This window comes from Colletotrichum orchidophilum (assembly GCF_001831195.1).
Source record: "Colletotrichum orchidophilum strain IMI 309357 chromosome Unknown Scaffold_138.1, whole genome shotgun sequence".
NCBI lineage: Eukaryota > Fungi > Ascomycota > Sordariomycetes > Glomerellales > Glomerellaceae > Colletotrichum > Colletotrichum orchidophilum.
Genome location: NW_019173094.1, coordinates 1 through 26,761, shown reverse-complemented (window position 1 = coordinate 26,761; position 26,761 = coordinate 1). Strand labels below are relative to the sequence as shown.

The 26,761-nt window shown below is 52.2% G+C and overlaps 7 protein-coding genes across 7 annotated transcripts; 4 read left to right on the top strand and 3 right to left on the bottom strand.

Moving 5' to 3' along the window:
- Window positions 1-708: 708 nt before the first annotated feature.
- CORC01_11949 (aldehyde dehydrogenase) lies at window positions 709-2,774 on the top strand (the record flags this gene model as incomplete). The annotated part of the gene is made up of 9 exons (XM_022623571.1): window positions 709-1,014; window positions 1,083-1,242; window positions 1,302-1,316; window positions 1,376-1,433; window positions 1,505-1,720; window positions 1,808-1,868; window positions 1,922-1,954; window positions 2,033-2,342; window positions 2,488-2,774. 9 exons carry the CDS (start codon window positions 709-711, stop codon window positions 2,772-2,774), a joined length of 1,446 nt encoding a protein of 481 aa, XP_022469899.1.
- A 2,444-nt stretch (window positions 2,775-5,218) lies between these two features.
- On the top strand, window positions 5,219-6,667 carry CORC01_11948 (uncharacterized protein; the record flags this gene model as incomplete). Its single annotated transcript, XM_022623570.1, has 4 exons — window positions 5,219-5,254; window positions 5,309-6,117; window positions 6,171-6,261; window positions 6,311-6,667. The coding sequence occupies 4 exons, from the start codon at window positions 5,219-5,221 to the stop codon at window positions 6,665-6,667; spliced, it is 1,293 nt and encodes a 430-aa protein (XP_022469898.1).
- An 884-nt stretch (window positions 6,668-7,551) lies between these two features.
- Window positions 7,552-9,371, bottom strand: CORC01_11947 (FAD binding domain-containing protein; the record flags this gene model as incomplete). The annotated part of the gene is made up of 4 exons (XM_022623569.1): window positions 7,552-7,682; window positions 7,775-8,411; window positions 8,485-8,928; window positions 9,012-9,371. The coding sequence occupies 4 exons, from the start codon at window positions 9,369-9,371 to the stop codon at window positions 7,552-7,554; spliced, it is 1,572 nt and encodes a 523-aa protein (XP_022469897.1).
- A 723-nt stretch (window positions 9,372-10,094) lies between these two features.
- On the top strand, window positions 10,095-12,199 carry CORC01_11946 (major facilitator superfamily transporter; the record flags this gene model as incomplete). Its single annotated transcript, XM_022623568.1, has 6 exons — window positions 10,095-10,383; window positions 10,439-10,600; window positions 10,678-10,924; window positions 10,974-10,984; window positions 11,043-11,310; window positions 11,380-12,199. 6 exons carry the CDS (start codon window positions 10,095-10,097, stop codon window positions 12,197-12,199), a joined length of 1,797 nt encoding a protein of 598 aa, XP_022469896.1.
- A 253-nt stretch (window positions 12,200-12,452) lies between these two features.
- On the bottom strand, window positions 12,453-22,156 carry CORC01_11945 (beta-ketoacyl synthase domain-containing protein; the record flags this gene model as incomplete). The annotated part of the gene is made up of 9 exons (XM_022623567.1): window positions 12,453-12,555; window positions 12,622-13,340; window positions 13,401-13,631; window positions 13,699-15,303; window positions 15,362-20,644; window positions 20,706-20,935; window positions 21,028-21,323; window positions 21,389-21,655; window positions 21,759-22,156. 9 exons carry the CDS (start codon window positions 22,154-22,156, stop codon window positions 12,453-12,455), a joined length of 9,132 nt encoding a protein of 3,043 aa, XP_022469895.1.
- Window positions 22,157-23,370: 1,214 nt separating this feature from the next.
- Window positions 23,371-24,494, top strand: CORC01_11944 (RTA1 like protein; the record flags this gene model as incomplete). Its single annotated transcript, XM_022623566.1, has 3 exons — window positions 23,371-23,865; window positions 23,946-24,120; window positions 24,184-24,494. 3 exons carry the CDS (start codon window positions 23,371-23,373, stop codon window positions 24,492-24,494), a joined length of 981 nt encoding a protein of 326 aa, XP_022469894.1.
- A 480-nt stretch (window positions 24,495-24,974) lies between these two features.
- Window positions 24,975-26,114, bottom strand: CORC01_11943 (oxidoreductase family protein; the record flags this gene model as incomplete). The annotated part of the gene is made up of 1 exon (XM_022623565.1): window positions 24,975-26,114. One exon carries the CDS (start codon window positions 26,112-26,114, stop codon window positions 24,975-24,977), a length of 1,140 nt encoding a protein of 379 aa, XP_022469893.1.
- Window positions 26,115-26,761: the final 647 nt, after the last annotated feature.

The following is a 26,761-nucleotide window of genomic DNA, read 5'->3' as shown; positions in this document are numbered from 1 at the left end:
GGCGGGTTGCGGGTTGGGTGGCAGTTGAGAACCTGACCGAGACACACAATGGAACAGAACCATTCCCGTCCAACGACATCCGACTCCAATGCGGACAGAGGAAATTGAGGACTTGAACCACAAGAGCCATGCCAAACTACCATGGTAGGGCCTTGGCCGGCGAACTACCCCACATAGCTATGGGTTATCCTCGTGTACCCGCACCCCTCAGCCTGCCGCGGGGCCACACTCCATTTCTGCGAGCAGTCCATGTCAACGACTATCATGACATCGAAAATGGAGTTCCGGACGACAACCCTGGGTCTAGGACATGGCATCCTGGTAACCCACCCCCGGTCACTCTCCACATTCCCCTCATGCCCCTCCACTGGTTCGTTGTTTCTCACAATGCGATTGTAAGCAACCCAACCGGCCCCTCCTTGCCCCCAGAAAGCTCAGGAGAAAGGAGGCAAAGAAAGGCCAAGAGGGCAAAAGTAGTCACATTCGCACGTTCCACATCCAGCGCCCGCCTCTTCTACTTCTTCCCGCCCTGCGTTTCCTTTTCACCCGATCATCTGTGCCAGTCAAGTTTCCAGAATCAGACCTGGTACTTTTTTCTTTCTCTGCTCCCATCACATTGTACGGACCAGGCCGCAGCGTAACTTCCCGCGCCAGACCAGGGCCCAGTCTCATCTAGTTTTCTTCACAGTCTCCCTGATTCCACCCATCATGGCCACGAACGGCACGTCCAAGTTGGACTGGACAAAATACTACAATATCATCGACGGGAAGCTCGAGTCGACGACAAAGACGAGGAACAGCCTGAACCCCTCCACCCTCGAAGCCAATCCCGAGGTCCCATATTCAACGCCCGAAGACGTCGACAGAGCCGTGCAGGCCGCGAAGAAGGCTCAGGATGGCTGGGCAGAGACACCCTACGAGGAGCGCCAAAAGGCCCTCTTCAGGCTCGGTGAAGCTTTCGAGGCGCATGCCGAGGAGTTTGCTCTGATGCTCACCAAGGAGCAGGGCAAGCCTGTAAGTCGTTATCGTGGGACTGTGGGTACTCTCTAACGAGTCATGCTAACATCTGATGCGCTGCGCAGCTTCCTTTCGCACTCTATGAGATTAGCGAGGCCATCAAGCACTTCAAGGGAATGATCAACTTGCCATACCCTCAGGAGGTCGTCGATAACAACCCTGACCGCCGCGTTCTCACGAGATATGTCCCCTTGGGCGTTGCTGTCGGCATCGTTCCCTGGAACTGTAAGTTGCAACACGCCTCTGGACTTTACTCGATAGATCTGATAACTAACAATCCACAGTCCCCCTCCTCCTCGGTATTGCACTTCCAACCTTTTACGTCTGGCGAATGTACTCAATTAACACGAATTAATAGCTTGCGGCAAGATCGCTCCCGCCCTAGTCACCGGAAACGCCTTCATCCTGAAGCCTTCGTAAGCTCTGAACTCCTTTGCGTCAATTTTCCCCCCATGCATGCCATGGACTAATCCCCGAGTCAAAACAGCCCATTCACACCGTACTGCGGTCTCAAGCTCGTCGAGCTGGCGCAGCAGTTCTTCCCGCCGGGCGTCTTCCAGGTCCTCAGCGGCGACGACCACCTCGGCCCCTGGTTGACCTCTCACCCGGGTGTCGACAAGGTCAGCTTCACTGGCTCGACGGCGACCGGCAAGCGCGTGATGGAGAGCTGCAGTAAGACTCTGAAGCGCGTCACTCTAGAGCTGTAAGTGGACGACTTGAGTCGAGTTTTACGTCCTACCTCACCCGAATTCGGCAACGTGGAATTGGCTGCTAAGTCGTGAAATCGCAGTGGTGGAAACGACGCTGCTATTGTTCTTCCCGATGTCGACGTCAAGGCCGTCGCGCCCAAGGTTGGTTACAGGCTGCGTCGAACTCTTGGTAAACCAAAGCTGACGTATTACAGATTGCTATGCTGGCCCTGTACAACTCCGGACAGGTACGTAGGAGTTGATTGACAAAAGTTCCTATGAGATGAGCCAAGCCCAAGCGGTAACCTAACACCAGTTAACCTTAGGTCTGCATCGCCATCAAGCGCATCTACATCCACGAGTCCATCTACGACGAGCTCGTCGCAGAGATGGCCACCGTCATCAAGAACCTGCCTGTGGGCGACGGACAACAAGAGGGCACGATGCTCGGCCCGGTCCAAAACCAGATGCAATTCGAGCGCGTCAAGGAACTCCTCAAGGACATTGAGGAGACGCAGCTCAAGATTGCCGCGGGATCTACAGCACCGGCGTCCCACGGCAAGGGCTACTTCATCACGCCCACAATGGTCGACAACCCGCCCGAAAACTCGAGGATTGTCGTCGAGGAGCCTTTCGGTAAGTACCTAGAGTGAACTATGCATGGGCGGAACTCAATCGTCCGCCTTTCCCCTCAAAAGTGCCCGCCCTCTCTGCCCTCTGTAAATGAAAGAGAAAAAAAAAATCCACTGTCCCCACCGAGGCTAACATGGGGGTATCCCAGGTCCCGTCTTCCCCGTCCTCAAGTGGAGCGAGGAGAAGGAGGTTATTCACCGCGCCAACGACACTCTCATGGGTCTCGGCGCGTCAGTCTGGTCAAAGGACCTCGAAAAAGCGCAGAGGATCGCCGAGAAGCTCAAGGCGGGCAACGTCTGGATCAACACGCACCTGGAGCTGCAGTACGACGCGCCGTTTGGCGGTCACAAGCAGAGCGGTATTGGATACGAGTACGGCGCCGGCGGCCTGAAGGCGTACTGCAACGTGCAGTCCATGTTTATTGCAAAGGCATGATTTTTATGATATCACCTCCCCCCCACCCCCCCTGCATATATGTGCGTTCAAACGATGTAACAAGAAACAAAGATGTCTAAACTCTAAGGGTGCGGCTTTTCCTCTTTTGTGGAACTTGTACGTTATCAGTTACCTCCTTGAGTAAACTAGTGATGTGTCGACTGTTACCGTTACCACATGCGTCTTTGGGTTCCATCGCCGCGCTTACTGTTGCAACTTGGGAGAGATCGGCGTTATTGTCTCGGAGCTTTGTCTTTACGCCGATGGCAGTGCCTCGTCGAGTGCGAATCCTTCGGTCCGAGGGCAAGATATCTACGCAAATCATTATCGGATAAGTAATGGAGCCATTATGGAGCTGTTAGTCCGCTGGTTGTACGAGTTGCGACTGCTGCCTGCGAGTGTTCTCGTATTCCAAGGACCCTGGGAGTTATTTGCTGCAATGCACGTAAGCTAACGCGCGAGGACGGAGACCCTCCCCTTGAACAACCGCAACCTCGCCATCCTCAATGCGGTGATAGCTCCGCAATTGGCAAAGCGCAATTTTTGACAGCTTTCTCTCCACAGAGAAGTAGATGAAGAACTGACTGTTGAATGTTAGATGAGTTGCAAAGACTTCAGAATCCCGTGAAGGCTGGGCAATCGGCAATTGCTTTCTTTGCTAAGATTTACCCTGGTTCCACAGTGGTACTTGCGTGAGGTACATGTTTTGTTCCTCATCTGTAGTAACTCATATGAATCTGAAGGCTGAGAGAATTCCTGTTTCATTACCTTAACGAAGGGTTTCCGTGAAAAGTACATAAGCATAAAAATTGCTTTCTTAAACCCCAGATACTTCATGAAATCAATCTCCAGACGATCCACTCATGGGTTTCTCAAAATTCGTGCGTTGTGGAGCCATTGTCGGGGGGTTTCCCAGGTTGCTTACTGGAGCCCAAGTGGGACACGTGGTTCTCCAGGGAAGTCCATCGATATCATGTATCTGCGCACCTCAGTAGATCCGAGTTATCCAAATTATCTTTGAAAGAGGGGGGAAAAGAACAGTCTCATCATAATCCGCGACACCGCTGCCGTGGTTTTTGTAGTGCTGCATATAGAATATGTGCGACTATGTGGGAGCGATTGAGATTTTGCGAACTAAACCTTCCAACACGTTCATCTACCCATTTCACAAGATAAATTCACATGTACCTAGTATTTGCAATAGTATGTGTATCACTGGCATCAAATTCCAGGCATAAGTATTCAGCTGCAAAAGGACGTTTTTTGGTGGGTTGTCAGAAGACTTAGTAGAACTACAAGCCGGGGTACGTGGAGAAATCAGGTCTTCAAAATGGAAGTGAATCAACGTAAATGATCGGCAAGCGCTCTTTCATCGCTGCTCAACTTGCCTAGCTATTGCGTTCAAGATACCGACGGGAGAAGAAAAAGAGGGAGAAACAATTTCACTGCACGCACAAGATGTGTGGTCAGCCGAAAGGCATCACCTCAAGCAAGAAAAACGGCCAAGAATACAAGTTGATTCATTTTGACAGTGATCAGTCTCATTTAACGGAATAGAACCTTTCACTCTGGGAACGGCTTCCCAAGACGAAATCATCTTGAGGCGCGGAGTGCGGCTGTGCTGTACAGCGTCCGCTTTTTGACGGCGCTTACATCAACGCGCGCGGGTGCGGAGCGCGGCCCTCGTGTACTAGTAGGATGCTGGGGGTGGCACCAGAATCGCGCGGTTCTCATCGTGAGCTGAGGGATGATAAAAGGGTTTTTCGTTAAAATTCTTCGGTCTGCCGGCGACATTTGGATATATCGTGTACGTGGGTGCGCTTAGGTTTGCCCTGTAATAGCAGGCATGGAGGGATCGGAGCCAGCTCGAGTGAAAAATGATCTACGCGGTGCTCAGCCACAACCCATCAACTGATTCTCGTTCGCTCCAAGTGATTTCTTCGGCCATTCCATTGGAGGTGATATTCCCGAGACAAAGCTAGGAAAAGAAACTGTCGAATTTGAGTTTCTATACAGTGAGAGTCGATTCTCGTGCTTGTTCCAGGCAGCAGTAGCAGCAGTTGGACAGCAAGACTTTGTGCTCGTCTCATTGAGGCGCCACACCCTGTCCGCCCAACCTCCTCCGTTCTCACCGGAGACCGATCCGGCTGACGGCTTTGCTGGCCCCCGCCACGACCAAATCGCCGTGAAGGACGGAGGTGGCTGCAGCCGTATCGGACAAGCGATCGTACGTTGCTTGATTTGATTCCGCATCGCAGCGGATAGGTTCGATTTCATTGAAGCCGCGAGTCTTGTATAAGATTAAGCGACTTGGAGGGTGAGATGATACTAGATAGAGCTCAGATCCATCACGGAAAACACTTGAGCCAGACTACTCACCAGGATCGCCGACTACAACACCCATCTACCTGACTTAATATTTCATTTCAAACTCACCTCTTGCAATGGCTCAAGTCGCTATTATCGGCGGTGGCCTCTCTGTACCGATCTGTCCCTCCCACTGGCAAAGAACAACTAACTAACCATTACACCAGGGACTCACTCTCGCCCTCTACCTGCACAAGAGCGGCATCTCCTCCGCAGTCTACGAAGCCAGGCCCAAAGACTTTGTCTCAGGCGGCAACATTGCCCTCTCACCCAACGCCCTCCGCGTCCTCGACCACATCGGCGTCTACGACACCCTCCGCCCCCAAGGCTTCGCCTTCGAGTCCGTAGCCTTCCTCAATGGCCGCGGCGGTCTTCTGGCCAAGGTCCTGAACGGTAGCTACGAAGAGTACAACTACCCGGCCCTGCGTATCAAGCGGACCGTCCTCCGCGGCGAGCTGATCCGCCAGCTCGAGCTCCTGGGCGTGCCCATCCACTACGAAAAGAAGTGCGCCGCCGTCCGCGAGGAGACGGCCACCTCGGCGACCGTAGAGTTCGAGGACGGCGAATCCGTGACCGCCGAGTTCGTCATCGGCGCTGATGGCATCCACTCCCGCGTGCGCTCGTTTGTGCGCCCGCACGGCAGCAAGCCCGTGTTCCAGGGCCTCGCCGGTATCTCAGGCACCTTCAAGCTCAGCGACCTGCCCGACGTCGACACGGATATGCACTACCCGTGCATGCTGTTCGGCGGCAATGGTTCCTTCGCCGTTATGCCGGCGTCGGCGGACGGCGACGAGGTCAGCTACTTTGCGACGTTTGAGGTCGAGGAGCGCCCCCGTGAGGACTGGGCGGCGCTGGACGCCGACAAGGAGACGCTGGCCAAGATGATCAAGGAGAGGTTCCCCATCGACTCGAGCTGGCCCGAGGTCGTCCGCGCGCTGTGCCACCGGACCCCGACTGAGTCGTTGACCCTCTGGCCGTGAGTGACGAAGTCTGCGGCGGGAATAGTACGGATACTGACAGACTTTGCAGTTTCTACCTGCTCTCCGCCCGGGAGTCGTGGTCTTCTCCCAGCCGCCGCGTGCTTCTCATTGGAGATGCCACCCACGGCATGCCCCCGACTGTAAGTTCACCACCTCGAGACAAGGAAGAGAGATGCTGACGTGTTCCAGGGAGGACAAGGCGGCGCGACATCCTTTGAGGACGCGGAGACGCTCGCGTACACCCTCGCCCACCTCAAGGCACCGCTCTTCAATGACAGCGCGCGGCCGCAAGTCATCCAGGCCTGGGAGGACCACCGCAAGGACCGCGTATCCAAGATTGTGGACTTCACCACCCAGAACGGCGACCTGCGCAAGACCTCCACCTCTTTCATCCACCAATGGATCAAGGAGATGACCATCTGGGCCTACATCAAGGTAGTCGGTCCCCACATGGGCTGCAAGTGGATGTACTCGTACCATGGGGAGAGTGTTCGCGCCGTGCTCGGTCGGCTCGGTATGGACGATTCCAAGGGGAAAAACCAGTAGGGAATCCATGATTCTCTTGCATGCCTTTTCGGGAAGAGAGAAGGATGGAAGAAGTGGAGGAGGGGGTGTTGTATTTGTTCGACGCTTATTACTACACTTTCCGAGCCTTTTGGCATTTGCGATTTCATAGACTTTAGAATTCTCTTATCAGTTTCTTGTTTGAATGGCCCCGCCTATTTCACAACGCTTCAAAGCTTGATTGGGATGATGTGACTTCTGACGGTGTTGTGTACATGTAGCATGCAAGCTCTCCCGAACATTGAACTTTATACAAAGTGAAAACTACATGTAGTTACGATTTCATATTTTAGCCACCCTAGCTTGGCACACAAGCTTTTGGATCCGCTGATGCCGGAGTTACTTTTTCAAGAATTCTCTCACCTTGCTTACACATCTTAACGGATACTTGCGAACCGCTGTCGACGAGCTAGTCACAGACTAACAACCTACATCTACAATCACGAAACACAGGTTGTGACTCGGTACACAATCTGCGGGTAAGGTTTGGATCAAAGTAACCTGCGGGCTATACTAAGCAGTTGTGGTGATCCTTCAGAATGATTGACTGGCTGGTGTCATGACGTTTCTGGGGATCTAACTTCGCCAACATAATGAAGTGTAGAGAAGGTGACGTAGTGATGCTTAAGTAGATTCGCCGGTTTACCGAATCCTGCAAAGGCGACCGTCGCTCTTCTCTTCCCAACCTTCATTTCCTACACAAGGTTTGCACCACAAAACATCCTTCGGATCGACGTTGCGCTTGATTTTGAAGAGTCGCGGGTAGTTCGCGCCCCAGAACGCTTGCTGCCAGTTCTTCTCAAACGGGAATCCCTAGATAAAATGATTAGCAGAAGCTCTGATCTGCCAGCTTTAGTTAAATGTTGCTAAGGGAAAATTGCCTCATTCATATAAGATCCTCCATCGGGTGTGAGCTTGCGGAGGGGCTCGAATCTAGCATCCAAAATCTCCCTGGCTTTCTCTCCAGCTGCTGCGTCCCACGGATCGTAACCCCACCCTTGCCAGGTTACTACAAATCGTCAGTGTCTTTTCTCATTCCTGACCTACGACCCAACCTCGAGACTAAATGTATGCTGCTGGTGAACTCACGTGCATGGACGTACGCCTTTCGCCAGGCCGGATGAACGGCATTCCCTCCGCCGCGGGGCTGCGCTTGGATGACCCCCTTTCCAGCGACCAGGTAGGTCCCCAACCAGCCATCATTGAGGAGAATCGGTTTCAGTGCATCGGACAGGGCGTCCAAGTCATTTGTGAGTGTTTTCTTGTCCAGGAGTCGCGAAATGAGATAGACGGAGCCGCCGGCTTGACCATCATCAAAATTCTCGGCATACCAGTCCATGAATGAGTCGTACGGTTGAGTCTGAACGAACAAGTTGACCTGCCCCGGCCATCTTTCCTGGATGGTCTTGTTGAGAGGTTGAAAAATTTTGTTAATCTTGACCGTATCCTGGGTATCCAGTATGATGGTCTTTCCCATCAGCCCGGCGACTCGTTCAGGAAGACCCGGTATCGGAATCGGCGGTGTCGAGTTCACGGTGGCCATTAGATAACCTGACAAGCCAGAATCCGAGAGGTAAGGAAGCTGGGAAGCGCCCCACGTAGCGAGATCCAGGGTAAAGGGTGCTTCAGGAGCCGTGAACGCCATGAAAAGAACCATGGTGAGCTTCTTTTCGGGATGCGTTTTGACCGTGACAGAAGTGAGAACGCCGAAAGTTGATCCTCCTCCCTGAAATTACTCAGCGTTAGCAGATGCGCAGCACGGGTTCCCACTACATGTAGTCAAGGGATATAACACTCACACCACGCATCGCCCAGAACAAGTCTGAATGTTGATCTTCATTGACCGTAATGATATTCCCATCAGGTGTGACGACTTCCATCTCTAGTACACCGTCTGCCGCAAGGCCATAGTGCGGCGCCAGGATCGAGTGGCCCCCTCCCGTCACAAAGCCGCCTTGCGAAACAGTCTTGCCTCCGCCGCCTACGACAGCGCGGTTATGTTGGCTTGCGGTAGTATACACATCGACCATTTTCGTTCCGGCTTCGGCGGTGATGGCATCGCCGGGTATGATCTTTCCTGAACCAGCAAGCTTGAACTGGCCCTCGTGGTATTTGATCTTGTTTAGGTGGTGCGTCCAGATGGAGAGAGAACCTGGTGCAATTGAGCGACCGAGATAATCGTGTCCGCTGCTTTTGACGATGAGACGAACTTGGTTCTTCCGCGCTGTGAATATATCTGTTAGCTGAGGTTCGATTTATCGTTCTGTGTAATGTACTCGCCAAAGTCGACGGCGGCTTTGACATGCTTTGCCGTAGTGACATTTACCACGTATGACGGATAACCTGTTCCGCTGCAGGGGAATCCGTCCAGAGGGACACAGCTGTAGTTGGTCCAGTTGTCCCACATGACAGAAATTGGATCTTCGGCATGATACTCAAAGGTTCTCCAAGCCCCCAGAAGATTGGGACACTGGTCTGCATTGTAGTTTGGCTGCCCTGGGTGACAGACGCCGCCGGGAAGAAGTGGCGTGAAGAGGCGTCCGTCGACCGTCTTGTTCAGACGAGACCAATCATTGCTTGAAGGCCATGATGCACTGCCTGGGAACGCCTTGCAGTCTTGTGCGACGGGTGTTCCCCGTACCAGAGCAGACGCGCAAAGCGCAAAGAGAAACTTGGAGCAAATCATGCTGCGTGCTAAGAAGTCCGCCAACCACAATTCATTGGGAGCATGGTAATTAACATGAAAAGCCCTCTCTCTCTACGTGTTTTATCTATGTCAGTCGCGTTTATACCACTCAGTCTAATGTCAGTTGTGACGAGCTCGCCAAGACAGAGATCGTGCGTCGTTCACATTTGATCCTTCGGTCTGCCAAGCGGGAACCTACGCCACACGGAACGACCTGTTGGCTGATCATCCAATCACTAACATCCGTAATGTGCAACTCATAAGCGATGCTTTCCCTTAATCAAGATCGTTTTGGGCGCCACGGGAAGGCGAGCCGAAGCGCAAATTTCAGGCTATGCGCAGCAGTGATCCCTTCTGGACCGACGGTGCCGTTCCCGTAGCTTCCGCAGGATTACTCCTGCAGGATTCTCACCGCAGCCTTATCTGGGGTCCCGCAGGATTGCATGCGCTAGTTGTGACGTATATCTTATTGCTGAATATAGTCAGCCGCAAAAGAGCCTGGCTGTAGCAAAAAAATACCTTTTTGAAATGAAGAGGCTCATCTGGTACCAGACCAGATCGAGCATCAGTCATGTTGCAGCGACCACTATTCATCAGAGCCGAGGGACTTCGGTCAATCAGAAGGGTCTCCAAGACCATTCATAAACTTCTGCATTTCGATTCAAACCATAGTTTTCTTGGTTTTAAGCCAGTTAGGTGTTTCGAGAGAGGTCATCAAACAATATGCAGCCCAATAGAAGAGAAACCTTTGAGATTTCTGAACGGCCTGAGCTCAGTGTGGACAGAAACACGAGCGACAACCACCATGATTCCGTTCATCACGATCCTAAGGAAAAGACTGTGACGTCTCTAGTGCATGAAAGCCATGACACCGGTGTAACTCAGACCACGACTGGCGATGATTCTGACGAGTCGCAGACTCATCAGTACGCGACGCCACGAGAACTGGCTCTTCTGTCGACAGTATTCACTATTGCAACCTTTATGATAGCCATAGATGGAAGTATCCTTGGTGAGTTCTCGCAATCCACCCGTGTTTGAGAGATCTCAAAGCTCATCATCTCCAGCAACGGCCATCCCCAAGATAACCAGTGATTTCCATCGACTCAATGACGTTCCGTGGTACGGAAGCGCATACCTCTTCACAGAAATGGCTTTCCAGCCTACTTTTGGTCGCCTGTACACTTTATTCAATGCCAGAATTCTCTACTTGATGTCCATCGTCATTTGTGAGTTGTATCAATCTACCGATTGAGCTGTAATTGACTGACTGATATCTTGCCTTCTTTCTATGAAGTTGAGGCAGGCTCAATTCTATGCGCTGCATCGCCAAATTCTGCAGCATTGATCACTGGAAGAGTCATCTCCGGTATTGGAGCTGCTGGTCTTCTTTGCGGAAGTCTATCGGTGTACGGAAGGTCAGTTCCTCTGCGAGCTAGACCATTCGGAATGGCTCTTGTCACGAGCATGTACGGCGTGGCAGGAGTGTTAGGACCGACTCTTGGAGGACTCATCACAGATACACCTCGACTCACCTGGCGCTTCTGCTTCTGGTACGTTATCCCTGGTGGTTTTCTTTGACAAGTTTCTAACGCCTAACAGGATTAACTTGCGTGAGTATTGCAGTATCAGCTTCCGACATAATTCCTCTAACCGCCTCTCTACATGTAGCGTTTGGGGCAGTGACATTCGCAATCGCGTACAAAATCTTGAGAGCAAGGACACCAATACATGGGAAGCTCTCTCTGCGCCAGAAGTTGAAGAAGCTTGATTTACTTGGAGGCTTTCTGCTTATCGTCGGCTTAATCACTCTGTTTTTTGCCCTTCAATGGGGTGGGACCAAATATCCGTGGTCTGACCCTAAGGTTTACGCATGCCTCGTGATATTTGGAATCTTCATCACAGCATTCGGGCTGTTGCAGGCAAGCAAGAAAGAAGAGTGAGCAAACCTTGAATTATCTCGAAGATGCGTTCTTGAGGAGCTGACCGGATAAAATCTTAAAAACAGGGCGACGATCCCCATGCGGATCCTTTCGCAGCGGACGGTGGCCATCAGCTGCACCTTCAACATGCTGATGTCCATGGCACATAACACGCACATGTATTATCTGGCGTTTTACTTTCAAGCAGTCCTGGGCACCAACGCTGTCACGTCGGGCGTGCGCTGTCTCGCGTACGGAATCCCATGCAGCATCGCCATCATCATCACGGGGGCGTGCGTTAGCTCAAAAGGCCACTACGTCCCTTTTATGTGGCTGGGGTCCAGCATCTTCATCGCCGGCTGCGTGCTGCTCCAGAGACTGAATAGGGATTCGTCGATGGGGCAGTTGATCGGCTTTCAAATCATTAGCGGAGTGGGCATCGGGCTCGCGGAGCAAGTCCCCTTCATCGCGGTGCAGGTGGTCCTCCCCGACAGCGACATGCCGGCCGCGTGTGCCATGGTCGTTTCCCTCCGTTTACTTGGCGGCGCGGTTGGACTCAGCATCGCCTCCAACCTCTTCTCCCAGGAGCTCTACCGTCGGCTCGCGGGAGCGCCGGGAGGGGTCGACGTCAAAGCGATACAAGATGCGGGTGCATCGGATCTGGCAAAGGCGATACCGGAGGCTGTTTTGCCGTTCGTGCAGAAGGCTTTCAGCTTTGCGATCTCCAGGGCCTTCATACTACCCATCGTTGTGGCTGGCACCTCCTTGGTATTGAGCTTTGGGATGCAGAGGCGATGGATTCCAGATGATCGGGTGCAGCCATTTCCAGAGGTCCAAGGAACCGTGACTGGCGACACGGCTGCGAATGCATCCTCAGATCAGGGAAGAAATGAGAAATCTGTGTAGATGGATACATTAGTCATCTGTCGTTTCAGCGAAAGATATCTTGTTTACTGAGTTGATAGATCATGTTTTTTGAATTATGACTTGAGAAGTTTTCGTAAAGTTTTTCCTATTCAAAAATCTACTAGGAGTTTATCATTCAAGGCTCAACATACATGAAAATTCGACATGCGCAGAAAGCCAAATTCACTACCAGATTCAAGCAGGACTATGACCAACATAGGTAGTAAGAAAACAAAAAAAAACGTTACGCATTTCATACCAAGTCAATCAACGTCTTCAACACCGAGGAGGCACGTTGCAAACAGTCTGCCCACGCAATGACCTCTTCCTTCCCGGTAACCACGGAGAAATGAGCTCTGAAGAGAAACAAACTATTAGCTTCCTCTGCGAAATGTAGGTAGTTGAGCAGTAATCCCACTCACCCTGCATCAGTGACGTAGTACGTCATCCAGAACCTGTTGGGGTTCTGCATGATAAAACAAGACTCGGGAGAAAGCCCATCCGTATTGGAAAACATCTGGTTGGGCTCAACAGTCTGCTCGTAAAGCGGATTCTTGAAGAGACTAGGCAATTCTTCGCCCTCTTCCGCGCAAAGCTCGAGGGCCCTGAGCGTACGCTGATAGCAACGGCCCGCCGTGAATGCTTCCTTGATGATTTGGTTCCGGGCATTCGCGGCCTCAACCATCAGCTCGAACCGCTTGCCCGCCGGTACACTCTGGTCATCGGCAATGATGCAAAATTGCGCAGTGATAGGCGTGTTGACTTGCACGATGTCAGGCCGGCCCTTGTGGTAGTGCGACATGGAGACGGCCTCCCAGGACTGGGCGTTGTAGCCGTAGTAGTAGTAGTTGGCGAGCAGGCCCATGAGGTCGAAGACGCCTTTGATGGGAAGGTGGCGGTTGAGCAGGATGTCTTTCCCAAAGTCGGAGAGCACGATGTCTCTGTATCCAAACTTCGAAATGTCATCCTCAAAACGCTGCCGCACGTGTTGGATGCGTGCGTCCAATGCCGGTGTTGTCCTGAGTGTGAACTCTCTCGGTGTGGCGGCAACGCTATTGATATGCCCATTGGCCTCTCTTTGGGGCTTGTAGGTCATAATACCTTCGACAATGGCAGTTTGCATCGCGAAAAGAGTCATTGCCTACAAGAGGTCAGGCTATTCGCTTCAAAAAGGGTCATGGAACAGAGCAATCAAACTTACATCAATCATCGTGTGCTCGACATATGTGCCAGAAGTCGCGTTCTTGCACACCACGAACGCGATGGACTTGTCAACCCATCGGTTGAAACCATTGAGCATCATCATGTTGTTAATTCTTGCCTCTGCATGTGCAGGTTCTGTGTCGTCGAGACAGACGAGAAAAGCAGCAGCCTCTACCATGTCTACTGTCTCTTTGTTGGTTTCATCAAGCTCAATCAGGGCTTTTCGGCTCTGTTTAGTATCGATTAGCCATTAGAGCAACCTATCGGCATGCGTCAATAGACTGGACTGAACTTACCTCCGTCCACGAAGTGCGGTCGTCGGTCCCAAGGATACTTGTCCAGTTGTCATCAAGATCTTGCTGATTCAAGAGAGAATTGAAAGTCTTGGTCAATGTTTCAACAGAAACATTTTGGTCTCGATCCCTGAGCTCAACCTTGTAGATGTGTCCACGATAGAGCACCGCCATGTGGTCGTTGCTAGGAAATTTCGCCATTCGATCGAACGGAACACCAGGTAACCGAGCCGTATTGAAGATGTACTGCCAAAGATCGGTGCAATTGGCCGTGAACATGTATGCCATGGGCTCCCATCGATCTGCTTCGAGATCCTGCTTGCATTGGAAGGCGATGCTTGCAATCATGGCTGCCCGTTCCGCTTGAGTATGGCCCATCTCTCCGAGAGGGTGAAAGGCCATGAAGTTGTTGAAAGGTGCTAGCGGCATGCGTCTCTGAAGGTACATACTCTGTAGGAAGTACTTTTCCTGCCAGTTCTCAATTTCAGGGTCGTGTGCCTGCTCATACAGACGACTATAGAACTTCCGACCAATGCTGCCTGGCTTTCTGAATTCGGCCACATCATTCTCGAGAGTCTTGAAGTCCTCGACGGAAAAGAACATCCTTGACTTCTCCAGGTAGTCTTCGAACATGACATCAAAGTCAACGAGAGGCATCTTGTGGAGGGTATTGGAAGCTCGACAGCAATGGAAGTTGTGGTTCGCGCCGGGAGCTGCACTTTCGATAACAAGGTCCGAGACTTTCTCGGCCGTGGCGACGTCTTCCTTCTCCACCACCGCCGCCTCTGTGTCTTTGGGGACGAGCTTGGACCTGAGTATGATGATCTTGGCCAAACTCAAAATGTTGACAGCATCAAGAACCTCGGATGTCTGCAGTGTCGCCTGAAAAGTGCGAGAGAGGAAGTTTTTCAACTCTATGGCAACGAGGGAGTCGAGACCGAAACTCTCCATTGAGTCGTCCGGACTGATGTCTTCAACGGGAGTGGCAGTGAACATGGCGAATCGTTGGCAAATACCGCCAACAACAATGTTCTTGACCTCATCGGGCGTGGTCGCTTGTTGGAGCAACTTTCCAATATCCGTAGCGGCTTCCTTGGCCGGTTCTCCTTCCTTCTCCAGGTAAGGAATCTGGCTAAAGATGGGATTCGCAAGGGCCATCTCATCATGCACCGCCTCCATCGACTTTCGGTCAAAGCCAAGAATCAACTGGTGGAGATCATACTCGTTGGCCTGCGCGCTCATAGCGTAGGTCAAGACTGTAAAAACCTCATCGAACGACATGAGGACTGATCCCCGTTGCATGGCGTCTTGCTGTGCAGGAGGGAGCGACGTGATTGCCAACGATCCATCGACTGCACCTAGGTTCAGGGCGATGTATCTGCAGCTTGATCCCTTTTTGCTATGAGAAAAGGCATCCTGGTAGGCGTTGCCTACGGCATAGTTGGACTGCCCTGACTTTCCAAGGATTGCAGTAATGGACGATAGCATGATGAAGAAGTCAAGGGAGTCAAAAGCACAGAAGGCATCGTCGAGATTTTGAGTTCCCTGGACCTTGGGCTTGATCGAAGTCATGTAGTCATCGTGGGACATGATCTCGAAAGGGTGATCCTAGAGGCGAGGTTAGCTGTGCTGTACGTGAAGACTAGAAGTCAAAGTTGAGACTTACCCTCAGGACCATTCCTGCATGGACGACTCCTCTCACTCGGGGCAGTTTCTCTGCACATTCGGCAGCGGCCGATTGCACTGACTCTCGATCTGTGATATCGCAGCGGATGATGTGCAGCTCCGCTCCTAGGGCTTGCAATTCTTCCTCCAACTCAAGCTGGTCTTCCTCCAGGAGCTTGCGACGAGATAGTGTTACCACATGTCCCGCACCGTGAGCTGCGAGGAACTTGGCAATCCTCCGCCCGAGGTCTCCGAGGCCTCCAGAGATGACATATGTGCCATTCTTATCCAGCTTAAGAGGCTTAGGACGTGCAACGGTTGACTTTACCTGCGTCTGATCATCGCAAACGAGAACGACCTTGCCGGTGTGCTTCCTTGACTGGATCAGACGGAATGCGTCCTCGATGTCTGTCATGGGCATGGCCGTTATGGGAGCCACAGGCTTTAAAATGCCCTCCGCGAACAGGGAGAGTACTTTTTCGAGTGTTTCTCGCATCTTGGTCGGCTTCAGCCGGGCTATGACCGTCAGATCCACAGCAGCAAAGGTGACACTATTGTCGAAGGGAACCATGCTGATTTCGTTTTTCCGATAAATGTCAGATTTTCCAATCTCTACAAAGGTTCCCAGCGGTGCAAGGACAGCAAATGAGTCATGGAGTGATTCGCCGGACAACGAATTCAGGACGCAATTGACACCCTTGTTCTCAGTAAGCCGCAGGATGCCCTGCTTGAACGTCCGAAGCCTAGACGAGAAGATGTGGTCCGGCGGGATATTGAATGTTTCAATGAGCAGTTGACGCTTCGCGCTGCTGCCCACCGTACAGAAGATCTCGGCTCCGATTTTTTGAGCAAGCTGGATAGCTGCTTGACCAACACCACCGGAAGCGGCGTGGATGAGGATAGTATCTCCACGCTCAAGGCGAGCGACCTCGACGATGCAGTGGTATGCGGTGCAAAAGATGACAGGGATGGATGCGCCGACGGAGTAGGGCATGCTCTCTGGAAGGTGACAACTGAAATTTCCGTCGATCCGTGGATGACTAGAGAAGGGCTCTGCGAAGATACCGCATACGCGATCTCCGACGCTAAACTTGTCCTCGATCGCAGAGCCCACCTTGCGAACAACGCCGGCACACTCGCCAGCCATGGTCACACCCGGTATCATCTGGCCCATGGCGATAAAGACATCCTTGAAGTTGACGCCGTATGCCCTGGCCTCAAGCTCCAACTCGAATGGCTGTAGGGACTTTGATGGTGTTTCATCGTCGATGAAGCGAAGACTGCTTAGAAGGCCCGGCGTCTCAACCTCGAGCTTGAGGGGCCTTTCCGCTCTTTGGAAAGGCCCAACTTCTATACCTTGCGCGTAGATTGCTCTCTTGACCCAGTCGTCGAACTTGGCATCTGCATGGACTCTGGGAATGAGAAGCTGGCCGTTCCTGAAGGTGTACTCATCCTCATCCGATCGTGACATGCTAATGGGAGTGGCAAAGGACCTTTTGACGATATCTGAGATCCGAGACACCAAGACTTCCGAGCTCGATAGTACGTCGTCTTGGACATCGAGCGTAACGAATCGCATAGCCGAATTCTCTCGCCGCACAACTCTGGCGAGGCCGCTGATCATTCCCTTGGCTGGATTGTGGGTATCCGCGCCGCTCTCTTGACAGCTGAGCCACAGTACGTTCTTCGCTCTCGTGACGAGGGAAACAATTTGGGCGAATTTGTCTGCACTCGGTGAACCAAGGATAGGGTCGGCTGCATTATCAAGGACAATGTGGATGGCATCAATGTTGACTGGCTCAGATGACCAGTCGCCCAAATAGCAGGGGAACCCCTGTTTTGTCATTTGGGCCATGATAGAATCAGTAAGAGATGCAAACTGTTCGTCCGACTGGGACTGTGAGATGATGCAAATCGAAGACAAGTCCCCTCTCGGCAAAGAATGCTCCTCATTGGCTATAGCGACGATCATGCGAGATCCTGTGGCAGGGTCATCGTGATCTGACACTACTTTCTGGAAGCTGTGATGCTCTAAGCGGGCGTGCCAATCGACCCCTGGCAGGACAACAGCATCTTTCTGTCCATCTTGGACCGGTAACGCAGCAAGAACCAGCCTACCGCGAGGCTTCAAAAGCTTTCGCCAGTTGCTCAAAGACTCATCAATGGAGCTAGGTTCTTGATGTGTCTGCGAAGCAATGATAAGGTCGTAAGATCCTTCTTGAAAGCCTTGTTGAGCAGGATCGTTTGAAATATCTAGCGTCTTGAAATCGACACGATCAATCCATTTACGAAGAGATGCCTTGGCTTGATCCAAGGACTTTATTTGGGTGTCGGCGTAGCAGTGTGCATATCGGTCGAGCAGTAAACCTTCTGGACGATCGATTGCTTGGAGGAATGGTAGTGCTACGTCGGCTTCAGATCCGGCACACAGTTCCAGTATCTTCATACGTGGTTGCTTGAAGGCCAGAAGCTGAAGATACTCAACCAGCTGATTCGGCTGATGCTGTAGCGGAGCCAAGTCGACATCGGGTTGCCACTCGAGAGCATAGCTCATCTTCCGACAGAACGGAAGTGTCTTCTCATCAACTGGAGCTTCACCAATACAACGAAGCGCGCCGCCACGGATGTCCACGACGGGTACCAGTGGTGCACCTCTGGTCGTCTCTTCGAAGACCATGATCCTAATACTAGCAAACCGGAAGCCCTTCTCGCTCACGGTGGAGCACACGACCCATCTAGTCCCCGGGGTACTGCTGAGTCCGCTGTTTATGGTCAGGTCGTCAATGCTTGTAGGCATCACTGGGCCGTTGCCAACGTTTCTCCGGTACAGAGGAATGCCTAGTTGGAACACAGTATCAAGCGAAGCCGGGTGGATGACATGCTCCTGCTGGTGCTTTCTGGGCATCATGCTCTCCACATCCGGGATCTTGATCTCTGCGATGGCTCCATGAGAACCGATCTGCGCTGACTGTATGCCGGCAAACGTAGGGCCATAGACGTTGCCGTTCTCGGTAAAGTTCTTGTAAAGATCTTCCCCGCTGAGCTGAGTGTCGCACGCGGCTATGATGTCCTGCAGGTGCTTGAGGCGGCTCGAGGTCGTCATGCTCTCTTCACGGAATCCCTCGACTTCGTCCTCCTTAGCCACCCACTCAAGCATGATGTGTCCAGAGCAGTGCTCGTGCCATACATCTTCGGGGGAAAGGGCCATGATGCGGAACGTCTCCCATGTCCGGTCGGTCAAATGCTTAGTGGGCCTCAACGTGAGAAGGACTTCGACATCGGATGTCAGTCCGTCTGTGCGTCGTTCCGGGATCATGATTGACTTCGAGAAGGAGATGTTCTTCAGATGAACCTGAGATATAACACCTTGAATTTTTCTGTCGATGCTGATCTGGCGCACTGCCTCTATGGCCATTGAAAGATAACCAGAGGCTGGATAGATGGCAAAGCCATCAACCACATGATCACTGAGCCACGGAAGGCTTCCCACGCCGAGCAGGTTGCGCCAAGTGGGTTCTTGGTTGGTGGTTCCCGGGACCCGTAGACCGAGAAGATCATGAGGTGGGTGCGCACGGAAGCGATGCTCCTTGCTGAGTTTCGATTCGTAGAGGAAGCTTGTGGAATGATCCCAAGGATACGGTGCAAGATCATCCACCAGTGTTGCAGACTGGTTTCCACCTAGCGTCTCTTGCAGCGAAACCGGATACCCAAACTCGAATAGCTTGCCTGCTGTCTCCAGGAGGGTGATTGCAGCATCACGGCCTCGAGACAGGGTGGAAAGGTAGCTTGACTTGAAGCCAGCCAAGTCGAGCCCCTTGATAGTCTGTCTGACAGGACCCGCCAAGGCACCGTGTGGGCCAACCTCGGTGAACAAAGCGAGCGGTGCCGGCTCTATACCCACGAGCTCTGTGCGGCAGAGCAGCTCCAATGCGTTGGCAAAGCGGACTGGAGACACCAGATTATCGACCCAATACTGAGCATCGAAACCAGATGTCTTATGTGCAACGGCCACAGAAGAGTAGAATTTGATGGCGGGGTTTGGAGCGTGCACCCGGATGTGGGCGATAGACTCGAAATACTCGGCTGCGACCTTCTTCATGTGATGAGAGTGATAGGCTGTATCCACCTTCAACTTGCGGTTGAAAATGGACTCTTCATCCAGGATCTGCTTCAGCTCATCGATGGCAGTGTCGTCTCCAGAGATGGTTGTGCTGACGGGTGAGTTGACACAGGCAACGCAGACGAGCCCCGTCCGGGTCTGTTCGACGTATTTTCCGACATCTTCTTCGCCCAGGCCGACAGCCATCATCGCGCCTTTACTCGATATGAGGCGTGCGCATGCTTGTGACATGAACCCGCGCCTGTACGATATCTCTAGCGCTGTTTCGTGGTCCAGAGCCTCGGCAGCATAGCCGGCGGCTATCTCACCACTGCTGTGGCCGAGAACGAGATTGGGAAAGATGTTAAAGCTCTTGAGTAGGTCTACCAAAGCGATTTGGATCGCCGTGGTAGAGGGCTGAGAGATCTCAGCCTGGGCAACACGTGAGCTCTCCTCATCTCTAGAGAGCTCTTCAATCAGGCTCCAATCTGCCCCCAGTTGTCTAAGGATTTTCTCCGACTGGAGCATCGATCCCTTGAAGACCGGCTGGTCCCTGGTGAGCTCTCGGCCCATGGCGTGCCACTGGGCTCCCTGTCCGGTGAAGAGGAACACGGAGCGGAAATTGGACACTGCCTTGGTGATGCGCGGCTTCTGTCCGAGGAGTGTGATGAGCTCATCATGGGTAGCCGCTGCGACACTGAATCGGAACTGCAACTCTGATCGGCGTCTCGACAGAGTATAAGCTAGGTTAGAGAGTGAGGAAGTATCCTTGTGAGAAGAGACCCATCCTTGCACATTGGACACCATGGTCTGCAAGGAGGTTTCGGACCGAGCTGACAAGACGAAGAGCTGAGGGCCGTGTATATCGTCTGTTTTCCCGTTGACCGTGCCAGTGTCTGCGTGCTCGCCATGGTCTTTCTCATTCAGCCCGTTGGCTTTTTGGTCATCAGAAGCGGTTCTCTTGACTCCAGCATATCCGTTGGTGCCATTTGCTTTGGTGGTATGCCCATTAGTATGGCCATTGGTGCCATTTTGTTTCGCCAGAGCTGAGACTTCGTTCAATTTCTCATAGCTGGCTAGAGATTCCAGGATGACATGGGCATTTGTTCCGCCGTAGCCAAAAGAGTTGACAGACACGCGCCGGTGACCAGTAGAGTCAGGAAGTGGAATCATTTCAGTGGCAACCTGGGTGGAATAGTCAGCAGCAGTACAAATTAAGGATACATCTTTCTCAGGGGTTTCATACCTTGACCCTGCGCTCCTCAAGATGGAGTGTAGGCTTGGGCTCGACGAAGTCAATGTTGGGCGGAATCGCTCCGTGCTTCAAGATTAAAATGGCCTTGAGCAATCCTGCAACACCACTTGAAGCCTCTAGATGGCCAATGTTTGACTTGATTGAGCCAACATAGAGGCCGTCCTCGCGTTGGCCTTCTGGGCAGAAGACTTCCGCGATTGATGATATCTCTGCGCTGTCACCTGCTTCATTGTTAGAGTCTACGCTTGGCGGATAAAGCGGAAGGAAAGGACATATAAGAAGGACAGGGCAAACGGAGTGAAAAGCTTCATACCAGCCTGAGTCCCAGTTCCATGGGCTTCAACATATACAGTATCTGCTGGATCCAGACCAGCATTTTTGTATACGAGGCGCATAAGATTCGCCTGAGCGATGGGATTGGGGAGCGTGAGGCCTACTGTCTTGCCGTCCTGGTTCAGGCCAGAGTTCCTGACAAGGGCATGGACCTTGTCGCCGTCTTTGACAGCATCATCAAGACGCTTGAGAATCAGAGTGACGACGCCTTCGCCTCTTGCGTAGCCAGTGCCGCGGCTATCAAAAACGTAGCATTTGCCATCTGGATTTGTCATGCTACATTCGTTTCCTCAGTACGGGCATGTTCACCAGGCCACACATAGAGAGGAATTAGTACATACCCGACACTGCTCATAGGAATGATCTGATCAGGGGTGAGGACTAGTTGAGTACCGGCAACGATGGCCATCTTTGACTCCCTCGCTCGAAGTCCATGGCATGCCTGATGCAAGGCCACCATGCTTCCCGAACACCCAGTGTCGACTGTGCTGGATGGGCCATTGAGATCAAAGACGTAGGAGATCCTGTTGGAGAGAATTGCGATTCCAGTGCCAATCATGTGGGCCTTTGGCGTCCTTGCCGTGTCCTTGTAACCCATGCGTTCGAAGCTTAAGGACATGAGTTAGACCGATTGAGCATCACAGCCTTGGGCGGGTACCATGGCTTTTTGAGCGGACAATATGCTCGTGGCAGGAATCAAAGAGTACTTACTCAGTAGCATAGGCTCCGACATGTACCGAGGTATCAGAGCCTTTGATACCGGCAATAGTTTGCCCAGCATTCTCCAGAGCCTCATATGTTGTCTCCAATAAGATGCGTTGCTGTGGATCGAGGCAGTGGGCTTCGTGCGGATGAACGTTGAAAAAGCGTGCATCAAAAGCAGTAATGTCTTGGTCCAAGAAGTAAAGGCCCTTGAAGTTGACGGCCTCTTTTGCCTCGGGATCTGGATGGTAGAAGGAATCCCTGTTCCAGCGGTCTTCGGGGATCTCACGCCAGCCACTTCGTCCCTCGGAAAGCATGTTCCAAAGCTTGTCTGGGTTGTCTGAGCCACCGGGCAGACGGCATGCCATGCCAATGATGGCTATGGGACTTGGGCTTGGTTCAGTCATGTTTGTAACGAAAACGAAGACAGCCTCAAGAAATTTTTATTTGGAAGAACTTCGACCAGTAAAGACGTCAGCGAGCCACGAAAAGAATTGTTCGTGAAATCAATTAATTTGGGCTCCAGGGAATTGTACAAATCATTTTTTCAACGGGAGCCTGTTGTTTAATACTAAGCTGATACTAGCTCATCTTTTGATCCTATAAGTGTTATCAGCAACTGAAGACCTGAGCCCTTGGCATCTCCTCCCACGCTGAAATCTCACAAGCAAGACAATAGGGACGTGAGCGCTGGTCGGAACAACATTCGACAGTTCCTATCCGATGACGAATCCTATAGCCCTGAAGATAAGGCCCAAGTATCACAGAAATCGATTTCCGGGAGAGTTGTAGCTGACAGCCTATGGTCGAATTAGGATTGCAGCTTTGGACGGCTCGCCGTGCCTCTCGAGGCAAGCGTTGAAGCAAAGTGAATGAGTCCAAGTTAGGAATACCGAAGTGCTGCCTGGCAGAAGATGCATATTATGAAGGATTCAGGGGATCCTTCGATGTGATAGCGAGTCCTCCCGCCGTGGCTTCTTGGTCCCGAAAATTCCGACGTCAGTCATTCCATGCCTTTCTCGCGGTGTTGGGCCACAGCGGCAGGAATACTGATCCCAATGGGGGTGACGGATGTATGACTTGCGTCTACGGATATACACATCAGTCTCGATGTGGCGTCTGTGAAGCCTCCGCCAAGTTGTGTGCGGCTCGGCTGGCTCGACGCCGCAGCCGGGCGGCACAGCACAGCGCATATATAAAGGTGGCAAGCTTTTCGGCACGACGATCCGTGGGCTCCTTGGCTGGGCCCCCATGGGGATGCTTTGATTTAGCCAAAATCCCCCGGGCGTCTCGGGCCGACTTACATGCACCTACTACAGTCTCGTTTGAGAGGTCGGAACTAAGGGAAGTTCAGCCGTCGCATTTGCCTCAGCTGCATCTGTCTCGGCTTCTATCCAATCATGTAGCCAGCAACATACTTAGTATTATCAACCAACAAAGGGGTTGGGCCAAGAAACGTTTACCAGTCCACCGGTATCATCCTTTCCGCAGGTTCTTGAAGCCCTCAACTCATCCCTAGCTTTAAATACGCCAAATCAAGGGTTCCTCCACTTTCTTTTCAAGCAACCGATCTTCTTCAAGGTTCCCAAAGATCCGACATCTCCACAAAACTCGGTTCACAATGTCGGCCCCTGAAGGCTACATTCCAGGATTCGTCTGCACTCTAGACACCTGCTCCGTCGAACAATGGGGCTTCGTACGCTATCGACCGAGTGTTCCCGGAAATGTTATCTTCCTAGTTATTATGGCCGTTCTCGCATGCGGTCAGATCTATCTGGGCATAGTGCACAAAACAAAGGGCTTCATGATAGCCATTTGCCTTGGCTTGTTGACGGAGACCGTCGGATACATCGCCAGGGTTCTCTTGAATGGGAACCCCTTCAGCAGAGACTATTTTTTGTGGTACCTCATCACGCTGACGATTGGTCCTGTCTTCATCGCGGCCGCGATCTACCTGACTCTCGGACGCATCGTCGTGGTCCACGGGGAGGCCATTAGCCGGATCAAGCCTCGGTCGTATACGACAGCGTTCCTGGGATGCGATATCGTCAGTCTTGTTGTTCAGGCTGTTGGCGGGGGCATTGCTGCATCTTCGCCATTGGATAATCCACACATGGTACTACATCCACCCATTAGCCTTGTTATAGCGATCTTACTTGCTTCTATAGTTTGGTGCTTACAATCGGTTGCCTTTAGATCAAGGTGGGAACAAACATCCTCGTCGCAGGTCTCTCGATCCAGGTTGCTTGTCTGTTTGCATTCTCGGCCTGCAGTCTTGAATTCCTCTGGCGCGTGAGAAAGAACCCAGATCTGCGCAACCCGGAATTCACAGACCTTGTCAGCAGCAAAAGATTCAAAATGTTCTTGTTTGGTATGTTTTCTGTCTTGGATCAACATCACCCGACCTGAAAAGCTGTGCTAACAAGACTCACAGCAATCTTCGGCGCAACCGCATTCCTCTTTGTGCGGACCGTGTTCCGTTCTGTCGAGCTCAGCGAGGGTTTTGGGGGGAAGCTGGCCAACCAAGAGGTCGAGTTCATGATTCTTGACGGAACCATGATTATACTAGCATGCCTGTGCCTGACTATCTGGCACCCAGAATATGGCTTTGGTAAAAGGTGGAATGAGGCTGAATTCCGATTCCGTACCTCCAAGGCAAAGGTCAATCAGGAGGAAGCTTCTCACACCATTACTCCCGGTAGTAGTGAGAAGGTGGCACTGGAGATGTCTGCGGAGAGGCTATGAGCTGTGGACTGGGAATATCATAACCATTTTCAAATTGCGGAAGGGCAAAGAGACTAGTCAAGAGCTTTGATCAGTCCATTTGGGAAGAGACAGATACTTGGAATATACAGAGGAAGGGATGCGTGCGAGCACTAGCCATACCTCTGCTGGCTTATGGCCATTGATCTAGCTGTACCTCTATACAAAGTCTAAACGATTCTTGCGCATAATATCTTCTCTGCGTCGCGGCTGCGCATCACGATTCGAGCCCGACCGTCCACTCGGTGTCCCAGTTGATGTCCCCAAATCGCTTTGATTGAGTCAACCGACAGCGGCGTCGACTTGCGTCTTCTAAACATTCTAGGCTTTGCAAGATCTTTCGCCCTGCTGCTTCGGATTCAGACAGGACGATATTGCCTGCAGATGCCTATCAACCAAATACGCTTGAAATATTCAATATCGTAGAAATATTATCAAGTTCATGTTTCTCATTACATGATTCTACTTCAGCTGAATATGAACGGGCTTGCCTTCAGAGGCGCACTTGTAAATAGCCAACATAACACTAAAATTGAACTCCAGCCGGCTCCTAGAAAGAGCTTCACTATCCCTTCCCTCGATCAAATCAACAAAGGAGAGCAAGGGACGTTGGTTTGCGTCCTCCCACCCGAAAGCAGGGAACGTCTCCTCCCTAGCATCGACTTTGCCATTATCATCGACATAGTGCACGAGCTTGAAGCCTTCCTCCAACGCGTCGACTTGGTCTTTGTAGTCAAACGTCGGGACCCATTCCCACGTCAGACCTCCTTCCGTGCCGTCTATGTTCAGAGCAACCTGGGCGTCTCCGTGAAACCCGCTCGCTCGCTCCCAGTACAAGGGGATGACGGCACCATTTTCAAGCGTCAATGTCAGAGACGCACCAGCGTGCGTCTCGATAGAGATGGACGTCTCAGATGGGTCCGCGCCGGTCTTTGGCGTGGCTGACCAGGCATAATTGACCGTGGCAGCAACAGGACGGAGGACGTCGAAGAACATGGTGATGTCGTAGACGCCCCAATCGAAGATAATGCCCCCACCAGATTTCTCCTTTTCCAGAAACCATCTGCTTGACGGTTGGTACTCGATCCCCGCGCGGGCCCTGGGTTGCCGGTTGATGAAGCGGGCGTGATATACAGAGCCTATCCCTCCCGTCTCGATCAAATGGCGGGCGCGGTCCAACGCTTCGTTTCCGAGATACCGAAAGCTGCACTCTCCAAACATACGACCGGATGCAGCACTTGCAGCTAGCATCTCGTCCATCTCCGTCTCGGATGTTGCTAGGGGCTTTTCGCAGAGGACGTGACGGCCGGATCGAAACGCACGGAGTGTTGCTGCATGGTGCAAGAATGGGGGCACAGCTATCACGACTATGTCGCGCTCTTGCCCCGGAGAACTGGCGAGCATGGCTTCGGTATGTTCATAGATGGTAGCTTTGGGGAATTTGGCGAGCAATGCTTGTCGAGCCTCTTTTGAAGGGTCCGCCGCAAAGAGCTGGACATCGTGACCTAGACTCTCCGCTGCAACACCATGTCGCCATGCAATAGAGCCAGCGCCGTACAGGTAAATGCGCCAGGATTGAGTCATGTCTTTGGTTTCAGACATTTGAAAGATTAGTATGGGTGACGGAGAGGGGATAGGTTGTCAACATTGATGTGTTTGGAGAGGAGACACTCTCCACCCAGCATCTAGCATGAGAGCCGCAGTCGGCAGCGGAAAAGGAAAGTCGAGGTATAATTCAAGCCCCGCCGATCCTTCCGGCTGTATTCTTCAGGGTCCATGAAGGATGATGACTTCGAATTTACCCTTCGCAATCCTTCCCGGTTTCCGAGCGCCACCGCTCGGGGCTCAGGGGCCGGAGACGACGGCCCGCCTGGTTCGAGATGGTGGCGCGCCTCTTATTCGTAAGATTTGCCCGGATATGGACTTCCTGCATATTCTAAGGTTTGTAGCTGATGTCAAGTTCCACACTTCCGCTCTGTAAGAGTGCAAAAGACTCCATGTAAGTTACCATCAAGCTGTCTGCGCCACAATAACGCAGCTTTAGAGCTTCCAGCGCGCAGACAATGAAAAGATCTTTGGTCTATCACGCTGCATTGAGCATATTTTGAGGATATGTATGTGATTGCATAAGACGGTCCGTTTGGCCGGGGCCTGAGGTAGATCTATCTTACCCTGATCCTTCGGATAATGGTAGCTGTGCCGCGCAATCCTTCGGGAACTTAGGGCGAGGCTCCAGGTTCCCCCCCCCC